Source organism: Rhipicephalus microplus, chromosome X (assembly GCF_043290135.1).
Source record: "Rhipicephalus microplus isolate Deutch F79 chromosome X, USDA_Rmic, whole genome shotgun sequence".
NCBI lineage: Eukaryota > Metazoa > Arthropoda > Arachnida > Ixodida > Ixodidae > Rhipicephalus > Rhipicephalus microplus.
In genome coordinates, this window is record NC_134710.1 from 214,555,085 (window position 1) to 214,567,823 (window position 12,739).

A 12,739-nucleotide genomic window follows, 5' to 3' on the forward strand; every position below is an offset into this window, starting at 1 on the left:
GGGAATTGTGAATCTTCACTTGCCAACAAGTGCTGCCTGAGCATAATTGCACTTGAACGGATGTTGCAGTGCAGGGTCCAATTCAATATCGCAGGTGCCCAAGCTGTGTATGTCAGCACCATGCACAGCTTGTACTTGAATCTGTACAGAGTCCTAAGAAAAAAAGTACCATGCTGGATATGAAAGTAGCTGCAAGTCATATTTTGTTACTACTTCATAGTGACTCCATTTGTGCATACCATTAACGAAGTCGGTGAGCCAAAGCCACACAAGTGTCCACAAAGCATTTCAAAACATGCTGTAGCCTTCATCTACATACTGAAATGCTAATCATGTTTGAAATTGTACTCCCTTTAAGTACTTTCGTTTATCTTTCGAGCGCCGCTTTGGCGGTATGCACACTATGCACCACATTCGAAATGAAATTTTTTATTGCCTATCAAGTTTTTCTTCATTGTTTTTCCTTCTAAAGTAGCTATGCTCATGATCGTTCTTTTATATTATGTTGAAGTTGATTGCACAGCAGTCAATTTCAATCAGAGGCACTATCACACATAGCTGGGCAGCAAGCACAATTAATAACAAACTGGCAGGCAACACCAATCACAATGGGACTTTTGAACACATACCTTTCCTAGAGCTTTAGAATATTCGATGCACAAAAGTTGATCTCATGCCCCTCTTCAAATTTTTTCACAGTACTGTTGACCATCCAATCATCACAAATGGCTTTACAATTAAAATAATCAAAGAAGCTTGGAAGATACAAGGGCTTTATGTCACATCTTTTTCCTTTGCATTAATGTAGCAGTTTGTAATTTCTATGCTTTTATATAAACAGTTGCCTTCCCAATACATAGCTGTACGTACTATCTTCTTTATATTTATAGCCTGTAGTGATGACGAAGTGGCGACTGGGCTCGGGTGCATACTTGGTGAAAGGGAGAAGACGAAGCAGATAATAGAACAGTCTGCCCAGGAATGGGTACTGTGTCTGTGTCTAATTCTTCTACAAGCGTTACTCATATTGCCTCACAATGGCTAATCCATCCACTGCTATCTATGAGATCATGGTATTGTTTCCATGCTATGGTGTTTAGAAAAGTGTGTTTGATCAATGACAAAAAAAGAAAAAGAACACTTCATTCACATAACAAACTGCACAAGGTATGAACAAAATTGCTTTTGTTCATACTACGCTGCATGAAGAACTTTGGAGAAAATGCAGATACTATGACTATAAATCTGTGTTGCAGTCTTAGCGTATTTTTGCACTTATGAATAGGAAGAATAGGGCAGAAAAAACATGAAGACAAGGAAAATGCCGGTATGACTGCTCATGCTACTATGTTCCTTGTCCTCGGCTTTACTTTCAGCCGACACCAGTTTATCAAAAACTTACTTTTCGAAATTGTAAAACAACCAAGTCTAGCCTCATAAAGCACCATTATACATATATGAAAAAAAAAGCTAATATTCCAGGCTGCCGCTGTTTGCCAATGATTGGTTTCTGAAATTTTGGTGGATTAAGAATATTTAAGTAATTTTTTAAAAAATGCTATACTGCCTGTTTTCCTGGTCCTTCTTATCTTTTCCAATATGGATCAAGCACATCATCAAGAAGGCTTTTTGCTCATAAATTTATCACAGAAATGATGAATGAATTTTATAGTACACAAATACTTTATATTAGAAGAAAAGTCAAAGCATAAATTCAAATCTGAATTTTTCCTATAATTTTCAGGATTTGTGCTGAACACCTTTGAAGTTCATAGTTATCAACATTCCACCATAGCAAAAACAATTTTATGTGTGTTGCCTGATGCATACATACCTTATGAAGGTAATCTATAAAGGTTGAATCTACAGCAACAGCATAGCGAGCGGTGCAGTTGAACTCTGGGCTGAGGGTGGGTAAGAAATAAGCACAACCATTGTAGACAACAGTGACAGCATCCAGAGAATGGTGAAAGTTTAGAAAGAAGGTTACACTAGCTTCACTGCACAAGTTTCAAGTAGGAATAATGATATTGTTATAATACGATAATTTTGATGTGCCCTTTGCATTCACTCAAGAATCAAATAAATTACCTCGACACTGAGAGTCTACGAATGCATAAAATTTACTAAGTGTCAATTGCACTTCTGATCACAATTTAAGCACGGATCAAATTGATTTCTATACTGATCATACAAGATTCCTTTACTTTCAACTCCTCACCATTTTCCAGTAGCGACAGGCGTTGACTGTGGTTGAAAGTCAGCAAATGTCCACGTTGCAAACACAGGGGGAGGAGCACAGTTTTCAAGTGCATCTTGCCTGGTCACAAATGTTATCTAGCAATGAATGTAAAGATATGATAAAAATATATTTGCACTCTGAATGCAGAAACTATACATGATGTACATTGCAGGCAAAATATTTTACAATACTATATAGATACAGTAAATAGCATTTATTATATTCAGATAGGCTCAAGCTAAGTCATTCTATGAATTTTCAGTAGCACACCTGTATTCAAGAAAACAATGATTTGATTGATATGTGGGGTTTAACATCCCAAAACCACCATATGATTATGAGAGACGCCATAGTGGAGGGCTCCGGAAATTTGGACCACCTGGGGTTCTTTAACGTGCACCCAAATCTGAGCACACCAGTCTACAACATTTCCGCCTCCGTCGGAAATGCAGCCGCCACAGCCGGGATTCGATCCCGCAACCTGCGGGTCAGCAGCCGAAGAAAACAAAGTTGTCAGATATATTTCAGTTTGCTACCTTATTTTTCAACCTGTTCCTGCCATTTTTAATCTTACCATGAAATAAAGTGGAAACATGAAAACTTCAGTTCACAAAACATAACTATGGCACTTGGAACTTGATAGCAGTTTATCTACAAGCCAAAAGGAAAGAGGGAGAAGAAGACAGAATAAGAAATTTCAGAATTATCCAACACTTTTCGACACGCATAATCCTTCCAATAATAATCAATTTCATTTTTGAAAGACTCAATACTTAGTAATATCTCACGAATCAACATTATGAATTGTCACGTAATGAGTCTCTTTTTTAAATATTCAAACAGCTTGTATGAAAGAAAAGTACTAAAGGTACTAGAACAGCCATGGAATTATGATATAGTGATTCACAATTTCGAAAACAATGCTATTATATTTAGTTTATGCAAGTGTAACTAAAATCACCTAAAATAATACACTTACTCATAGGCATTCTTTGAATGGTGAATCTAAACTAACTACTACTGATAGGCATTATTTTGAGCCCACAAGCCTATTCAAAAGCTATACATAAAGTAAACTACACATAGCTTTAAGAAATAGAAAACAACACTAACCTTGTTGAGATGTATCTCCAGAAAGCTTTGCCCTTTTCTGACCAAACTAAGGCAGTGTTCATCATCCGCTTCATTTGGCTGGAAAGAATAGTAACCAAGAATGTATTACAAGTTACAGAGCTGTCGCACAGGAGCACTGAACAGTACTGTTATGTCATGTTCTACAGCTAAGTTTTTTTTGCTGTACACCTCACGAGACTTGTAAAAAACAACACCAAAAACAAATTAAGGTCCTAACCTTGTGAAAATAATAACACAAAGAGGTCAAACAGGTTCCAATAGTCGTCACCTACCGCACAAACTTCGGTCACTTGGACTTGCTTGGATGGAATGTGGGCCAAATGCTTTTCTAAAACCTGAATTCAGAGGACGAATAAACAATGTCCACCGAACAAATTAAAGTACAAGTTAAGCTGTTACAGAAATGCACCTAGTAAGCACGACAGAACAAAAAATTATAATAAAGATTTTCCTCATTTGCAAATTTGCTTCTCTGAGATGCACATTTGCCCTACTCATGGCGGCACTGGTGGTGCTTCAAATGGAGACGAGGTCCTAGTTGCATGTGTTGGGGCTTGACTTTTATCCATATATACCAAGACAGCCGAGTCTATGTTTTCCACGCCATAGCACAAGCAAACTGTGTTCGAATACATTGTTTTCAATCAGGCTAGCAGCCATTAGTAGAAAAAAATGTATAACAGTAAAATTTGCACAAACAGTAAAGTTCAAGGTAAATTCAAAGCAAATAGTGATTTTGGTCTAATAATTTTGAATTGAATTAAATTAGCATATATCACATATTATAAACAAAATGGGCATATCTGGCGTGACCCAACTAATGTGCACAATACTTTTTAAAAAATTGAAAAAAGGCCTGCGCTAATGCTAATTTTCATGCTCAAAGAAAGCGGAAGCAATTTTGAATAGTAGCAGGATTCACATTTCCACAAAATGCAAGTGATAACCTGTAAAATATGTAACATTTTAAAATTTACTATACTTAGAGCCTATTATCCAGTATAACAAGCTCTAAACTTAAATAATGATGAATAGGTGTGAGGGTAGTATGCTCATGAACCTAGACGTGAAACTCCGCGACAACGCAAATTTCCCATAAATTAATGTTTTCATGGCGTTGCACTCCTTCACTGCAGTGAAACGAACTTAACAAGTAGTTACATGCAAATTAATATACACCTGTGCGTTCATTTCAAATACTCCAAAATTTGCATTAATAGAAACTCGAATCGAAGCGAATTCAAGTACTGGGATATTCAAAGCACTAGAACACTCGCAAAAGCTTGACAAAAATAGAAGGCAGCTGTTGTGACATTACAAAATGGAAGTTTGATAAACTCACCTCGCTTGTTTTGTTCTTAAAGAAATGTCCTATCTCTGAGCTATACAGCCGAAACAATTGTAGAACAATGGGAAACAGAACATTCATTTTATGAAAAAATAACAATTTTTTCAATGGTCAACCTTGACCAACAAAGGCCACAATTTGTGCATAAACATTTATAGTTTCTCCAAGAATGGTGCCAATATAATACAAGAGCATGCACATATTAAATAAAATAGTATCCATTACAAAATTGTGATGCTTTGATACTTGTGTGCATTCCTGAACTACTGTCACATATAATTGCACTAACAGAAATCTCACTGACCTATATTAATGTGAAAACTAGCATACAGTTAAGAACAAAAATGACTGTTGGCAACATACTTTTCATGAAAGCATGAAAGTAAAAAACAGTCACCTCAATCTTCTTAGCTTTCTCTGTCAGCAAACTTTGAAGCTTGCTAATACGAAGCCGTTCTTTCTCTATCATCATCTGCTGCTCTTCCTTCAACTTTGTCATTTCGTCATAGCCATTTTCCAAAAGAGTAGCTTGCACTTCTTTGTCAAGACACTGCTGCAGAAGCATCAAGAAACAATATTTTGGTCTAATGTTATGGCCCCTACATTTCCTTCATGTTTTTATTTTTCAATAGCATAACCTAATCCACGGTTCAAGGCACACTGAATAATGCAGTATATATTATATTATGCATTACTTTAACACTCTTTCACTGCCAATGTGCCAGAAAACTAGAGAGAAGCTCTCAAGAATGTTTAAAGAAGGGTGACCAAATGAAGACCGTTTTGTGACTGCTATGACCACAGTAAATCAAACGCTGCTTTAGGATATTCTGTTAAAATGCACTTCAGTTATGGCAACATATTTTCTAATAGAAAGGCTGAAATCAGCTCCCATATAGTGTTATATCCATTCTCTTAAACAAGCACTTCAAAGAAGCAATTTTAAGTCTTCTTCTTTTTTTTAAAGATTTATTATGCTGTTATCATAATGTGCCTCAGTTTTTAAAGTCATATTGATGAGTCCAAGTGCAGACCTTATTGTACTGGGTCCTATTCAGTCAATACACTTCACAAAGCCCTTATCAGCAATACATATATTCTTATTAAATCCCTTTTTGATTGATGATAAATTGATCGCGTGCATGACAAAACTTGTGAGCTAAAATAACCACATAAATTTATTTACATATGTAACTTTATGTGGGAACCTCTCCCCCCCCCCTTTTTTTTTATTGAAATGATGTTAGAAGAGGTTGGTGCTTTTATGGCAAACACCAGCTGCTCCATTGCACTTCTGTAAGGAGCCTTCAATAGTGCACTGATAATAAAAAAAATAGATATTATACCTTGTAGAGAATGAGTGTTTTTATTTTTAATGAGAAGTGACATATTAAAGTTTTTTTAATGTATCAGCTAATGAGATATCACCCAAATTATACATTTAAAATATTACAACACAGTGAACTATCACTGCAGAAGCATGAAGAAAATAGTTCACTAAACTGAATATTTACTAGAATAAGGGATAACATTGAGCACAATATGAATCAAGTCAAATGTGTGAAATGCAATTTATTTTGAAAAAAAATTTGTAATGATTTATTTGGACTGGTACCACTAAGGCGTGTGAACAGACAAAGCTGTTCAGAAAGTCTACATTTCTGTGCACTGCCTCTGGCATCTTGTTGCTTTGGCACAAGGTTTCGTACATTCTAATATATCCTACAGCCTCGGCTAGAAATACAGGATTTGAACCTGCCTAAACCATTACAACTTCTTTGTCACAATCTTTTTACTCTTGCAGATGAACACTGGCAAAAATTCCCAAATTTTATAGGTCTGCATTGGTACTGAAGTGCACGTCATTTGTTTTTGCCTCTCGCATGGCCACTTTGGCTATGCGGCGTTGCATGCACAAGTGATGTACCGCCGTCAATTAATGGGGGAATTAAGGGCAGCATGCATTGGTTATGCCAGTGCTTCAGAGCGCAAAATTTTATTGAATTCATTTAAAAAATGAGCCTGGGTCCACGGATCAAATTCGTTTAACTGAAATATTGACTATACAGAAGTTCACTTAAATGAAAGATTTTTGCATAGAATGCATAGGAAAACCACCGGGGATTTCCTTAAGGTTTGTTATTCTGAAATACTTGTTAAACCGAAATTTTTAAGAGTGAAAGTTCACTACATATGTATTACTGCCATATTTTAACAGCTGTTATAAGGTACACAGGTTCACACATATCTCGGTAGGATACATACATTGCCCACTCTTTGCAATTATGCCTTTTTAAAACTGCAAATTTCAACTAAATTGGCCCTCATTCGAGGTCTGAATAACAAAATACGGTCAATAAGTATAAAGTTGAGTTTTATTAAGTGTGAGGCTATAAATTACAAAAATAGCCAGTTAATATTTTTCTGTAGGACAAAACTATATCTATATACATGAGAATTTTCTAATTGTGGCCCCATAGAAATGTGCCCATCATATCTGGGAGCCCATCCCACAACCGCATACTGAGCAGTGCAACACCATAGCTGCCCAGTCACAATTATTTATACAAATCTAATGCAATGTAAATGGTCGCATAAATGAAAACATTTATGTTAAAAAGCACAGCTATGATGCTCACTTTTCTACTCGCAAGAACGGAGGGACTAAAGCCATTTGTTTGCATCGCACCAAAGGCACTTGCTGAACTTTCGGGCAGGTTGACTTTGTCTATCGACAATGCCTTATTATGCGTCTCCTGAAAAGAGAAAACCACAGAAAAGAAATATTATATAAGAGATACAGGGTGTCAAAATAAAATGTGTAAGTTATAGCCTTAGTTTCCCCCCACCGAATAAAGTTTGGTTCCGTTTCATTTTGAAACAGGAAGAAAAAAAATCCAATCGCAAAGGTGTTTACTAATATACAAGAATTTTCAATTAAAGGAACAATAAACATAGCATTTAATTTTAGCTTTCTCATAAGTGAATTAAAATTCTCTTAGCAGGCTGAATGCTTTGAATAAAGGAAAAAAGCATGTTTTCAAAAGCGGTACATCATCAAGTGTAGTCTCTGATATCCAAGGCTGCTGTTACAATAAAACAAACTTCAGCGCAAAGAATGCCCTTTCTACGCTGACCTGTGTGCCTGGCACACCAAGGTCCATTTGCAATAATAAAACAAACCAGGTCCGGTTGCCCCACTTTTTGTATTCCGAAAAATTTCAACACATCTTTACTTTAAAATCTCTGCTGCGATACATGCTGATACTTTTCACAAAAATATGCATTAATGCTCATGTTACATGAACTCATGTAGTTAATATTGGCAACATTTCTCTTGAACCATTAACCAATTAAAAATACTTTGGTTCACTCTGGAACAAAATACTAATACAAGATAATGTGTTAAGTTTTTGTTCTGGTCGAAAAGTATACTTTTTTATTCTTTCTTTGTTTTCAGTTTTTATTCCGTTCTGACACACGAAGGATATGAACCTCATGATTTAAAATAGCCCTTCATTAGGCATTCTGTCTGTTTTCATTTAATATCTTGTCAGTATGCCTAGTGCAGCAATGCAGCCACTACTAAGAATACAAAATAAAGAATCAAAAAGTAAAAAGAAGCCAAAATTCTACACAATTAGTGAAACATGACATCACAGAAACTTGATAATCAATTGCACAAATAGGCATAATTTCCAGTGAAATGAACTACACTCACAAATTCACACACATGTTAATTTGTCAAAAGGAAAATGCTACTGCCGATAACTTTTTATTTTCAATATAAAGCCCACATAGACTTAAATTCTGCATCTCCATATGCATATAGTTTTGTCACACTGTTCTTAAGAACTAGACCGTTGAACAGTGCATATGTTTAAACTCACCTTCTGAAAGTCCTGAAAATCCTTCTGAACAGTTTCTAGCCGGGCTGTTATCTCAGCATGAGCCTTCTCCAGATTTCCATGTTCTTCTTGGAGACTTTGGTATAGCTCTGTAGTCAATTATCCAAATACAGTAAATCTTTCTGAGCACTTAATATAGAAGCATGTGTCAAAACTTCACCTTTTGACAAACAAAAAAATAAACCGACTTTTAGGCAAAATAAATATTAAGTTATGTGCACTCATGCACCAAATTTAATTTTGTATATTTACAGCACTCTAAGAGATGTTAGCTTCACATATGTTTGCACACGTACTAAGTACAGTAGATTGCACACACCAAAATGAGCCATTTCACCTTTTACGGGAGTCACTTACCTATTCTTTCTGATAGCTCTTTTTCAAGAGCCACTTTTTCATCGTTGTCAGACTTGATAATTGCTTCCAGCTGAGTAATCTGCAACTTGAGAGCCCCAGCCTCTTCAAGCCACTTATTTTCATCCACATCACTTCCTTCAATGCTGAAAAATATAAACATCGCTGCATCCAACACTATTTATAATAAGCACACTGCACCATCTACAGAAAGAATATTATCACCATTATTTATTTATTTATTTATTTCATAATACTGTCAGCCCTCTCTTGAGGGCTCTTACAGAGAGGGTACAACCAAATACAAACCAACCAATATACATCTATGTCAGGTAGTAACGCAATCAATTAATACATGTGTAACATTTTTCAAATAGGCAAACACTGCCTACATTTACAGCGATGGCCGGCTACACATTACAAGGCTTAAACACAGCTGGGAGAAAGAAAACAAAGAAACTCAAGCCAAGGAAACATGCAGGCTCATCATCTGGCAGCTCCATCGCTCAAATACACGTCCGAAAATTTTTCGAATTGGCAAAGATCACTTGCATTTACTACAATGCCTGGCAACGCATTCCAAAGCTCAATCACAGCTGGAAAGAAAAGAATAACGAAACACATCACTCCAACAAGAGTACAGTACTAAAATACAGTCGTGATTAACCCGACTGCTTTGTTTCCCTGGCACCTTTAAGTACAAATCTTTGTTAATTTTTAGTTGTCCTTGCAGTATCCTGAAAAAAGCTTTCAACCGGTTCTTTTGTCTTAGTGCCTAAAGTGATTTCAGTTCACAGGACTCCAACATCTGCGTGACAAAATCTAACCGGCGATAATTTGTGCATATGAAGCAGACAGCGCGGCGTTGAACTTTTTCTAATTTTGTTTTCAGGCTGTCTTGATGAGGACTCTACAGGACTGAGGCATATTCTAGTAGTGGTCACATGAAAACTGCAAACAGTGAGTAAAGATCATCATGGCTGCGCTGGTGGGTCCCTGAAATGAATTTAACTGTTGTGAAGCAATGATTAATTTTGCAGAAGAAGCCTTGTTAAAATTAACAATCAACAATAGGTGCTACACATAAACCTTGAAGGAAAGAAGAGTAAATTTTTTTAGACACAATATTAATTAGAACTGAAAGACAATTATGCCAAGAAAAGTATAGAGAATGTTATTAAAAATAATTGATGTAATTGTGAAGAAAAAAACTGTATTAAAATATAACTTGCTGTGAGCGGAGACTGAACCTGTGACCTTTGAATAACGCGTCCAATGCTCTACCAATTGAGCTACCACGGGGACTATCTCCCTGTCCACTTTATGGTGTATGTGCATTTAAACGTGGAAGCGTCAGTCAGCACTGCCTGTTGTCGTTGAAGTGAGTTTGGGACCTTGCAATTCATAAATTATTTTAAAATATCACATCCTATGTGATCGAAGTGAAATGATTCATTTTCTCTCACTCTTGCCCAATCTGGCATGTGAATTGGCCACAGTGTCACTGAAGCGGTGACTAAATATAAAATGCTTACAATGAGCAGTTCAATGAATGCGACTATGTATGTTTTCCATACCACATGACCAGTAATCTGGCAACATGCAGGTTCAACTCTGAGATCAGCATGTAAATTACTCAAAAGTACAACCTACAGTATTACTCACAATATCTCACAAAAGAGTCTTGAAAAAATTGTTTTTTGATATTAATTGATTCTTTATTGATTTGATATTAATTGAAGCTTTGATTTCTCAAGTTCAATAGTAATCATATTTACTTAATTATGATATATTAAAGTGAACATTATCTGACTAAAAGCTGGTATGTATAAATAAAGAAGTACTTAAAATTTTTATTTTTTTACCTGTTTAGAAGCTGTTCATTAGCAGTTCTCAAGATTTCATTCTCCTGTTGAAGATCAGCAAGCCGCTGTTCAAGCTGATCAGAAAAAAAAAGCAGTTTCAAATGAACTCCCTCATGTCTTATTAATTTTAATTAAACTGGGTATCTTTCATGGTATGCATAAGCTTTTCAGGCTAAATCAACACCATGAATGAAAATGATATATACAGGATTGCACAAATCGTATAGTAACTATTCAGTAACCAGCATGAGACAATATCTTGAACATTCTAGCGATCTTTTACTATCTTGCAATCTTGAAGTAAAAACTGAAAAATTCTCAATAGTGCATGCATGCATGGACAACTGCAGGTAATCTTGTCATTTTCTTAAACATGCATTGCCCAAGAGCCCATTCAATCAACATGGAATCAGTAGTCTAATGTCCTGGGGGCATTATACAGACACTACCTTCATTTATGATAGAGCTATATTTTAAAAGCATTATATCACTGTCTATATATGAGAAACATCTGATTAATGAGAAAGAATCCATCTTGCCCCGTTCCGACCTCCTATTATGAATAGAAAGCAAGTAAAAAAAAAAGTTCCTGATAGTATTAGGAGCCTGAGTAATAAGAGCCCAACTGCATTATTCGCTAGAAGGCATGAATCAAAATGCTTACCTCTGCAATTGTCTTTTGCACAGCCTCACAAGCATTCAATTTCTCTTCCAGCTGAAGACTTTTCGCTTGCTCTGTTCTCAGTTGGGATGCCAGTTGATCTACCTCACCCATCAAAATGTTGTTGTGAGCACTCACTCTCTCCATTTTCTAGGAGCAAAAACAATAATGCATACAACTTACTAGAAGAAGAATTCGGGTGTCTGCAGCGTCTGCTCAAACGTAAGATCTTTGCAGTATACTAATGGACCCCTGACACCAAAATTGAAATCTTTAGATTTTGTGTCGTTTGACTGTCTGGTAAACGTGGACACTTCTTGCCAATTGTATTAATGATGAACATTACCATTATGATATTTTAATTTGGTTTTAAAGGAAACATGAGTGCTAACCTGAGTTGGCAGCCCCTTGAGGCATCGTCAATAGTATGATGTAGATGGAGGCTCTGTATGATGTACCCCAAAGAAAGCGAGCATTGTCGAAGTCACACATGATTCATGGGGCCCACACTATACCATGACTGGCACCCGACACGAGCTACTCTTCCTCGCCCCTCTCGTTCTGTTGTCGGGCTGCTTTTAAAGTGGCATTGCTTATTTACGCCAGGAATGGTTTTCTTCTTCCTGAGGGGACATGCTCTTAACAGGCTTAAATCATATTGAAGCACCAACATCATTTCATTCTTTACCACGTATAGGGCCCCAACTAGAATACTGCACTGTCAACATCACGAAAGCTTCAGCTAATGTGGTCCTAAGCGCTCCTTGCTTGGGGCATTAGTTTCTTACGCTGTAAGGCAGAAGTGTGTGAATATTAGAAAATTCTGAATAATGAATCGAATAATGCGTATTAAAAATACCGAATATTTTTCTAATACTTTCTGAATAATCAGCACTGACAGAAAAACCCTAAAGGCATAATACGTTGGATGAGCAAGAAATCATTTTTCTTGTTTTAATGAGTGACTTACCAATATGCATGAAGTTCAAGTTTTTATGGGACTATCGCAGCTTTACTCATCACCAGATGAAACACTTTTTGCTTTTAGGTCCAGCGTCACCAGTACAAATGTGTCCTCAATGCACTACTACTACGATGAGACTCATGACGTTTATTCATGAAATATTATTTCACTTTATGTCTTACTGTTACTAACAACCTGATGACAAATACCACCTAGAATACTGAAATGACTACTGTATCATTATTCAAACACTTAAAAAATAC

General features: G+C 36.2%; 1 protein-coding gene and 1 long non-coding RNA gene across 15 annotated transcripts in view; one reads left to right on the forward strand and one right to left on the reverse strand.

Moving 5' to 3' along the window:
- The window catches only part of LOC142775963 (uncharacterized), a 43,621-nt gene extending 32,803 nt beyond the window's left edge, over positions 1-10,818 (forward strand). Inside the window, exon 3 of the long non-coding RNA XR_012887186.1 lies at positions 9,879-10,818. This is a non-coding gene — a long non-coding RNA (uncharacterized LOC142775963). The remainder of the gene's footprint in view (positions 1-9,878) is intronic.
- The window catches only part of LOC119187365 (protein fantom), an 87,010-nt gene that overhangs the window by 57,953 nt on the left and 16,318 nt on the right, over positions 1-12,739 (reverse strand). For 12 of the 14 annotated variants that reach the window (XM_075878578.1, XM_075878583.1, XM_075878588.1 and 9 more), the window contains 11 exons: positions 11,516-11,662; positions 10,852-10,925; positions 8,990-9,132; positions 8,615-8,721; positions 7,364-7,480; positions 5,122-5,277; positions 3,649-3,711; positions 3,356-3,433; positions 2,222-2,337; positions 1,835-1,904; positions 24-153 (listed from right to left, as the gene is read on the reverse strand). In XM_075878578.1, coding sequence (XP_075734693.1) covers positions 24-153; positions 1,835-1,904; positions 2,222-2,337; positions 3,356-3,433; positions 3,649-3,711; positions 5,122-5,277; positions 7,364-7,480; positions 8,615-8,721; positions 8,990-9,132; positions 10,852-10,925; positions 11,516-11,662 — 1,201 coding nt within the window. The remainder of the gene's footprint in view (positions 1-23; positions 154-1,834; positions 1,905-2,221; positions 2,338-3,355; positions 3,434-3,648; positions 3,712-5,121; positions 5,278-7,363; positions 7,481-8,614; positions 8,722-8,989; positions 9,133-10,851; positions 10,926-11,515; positions 11,663-12,739) is intronic. The other 2 variants (XM_075878580.1, XM_075878582.1) reach the window with 2 other exon arrangements.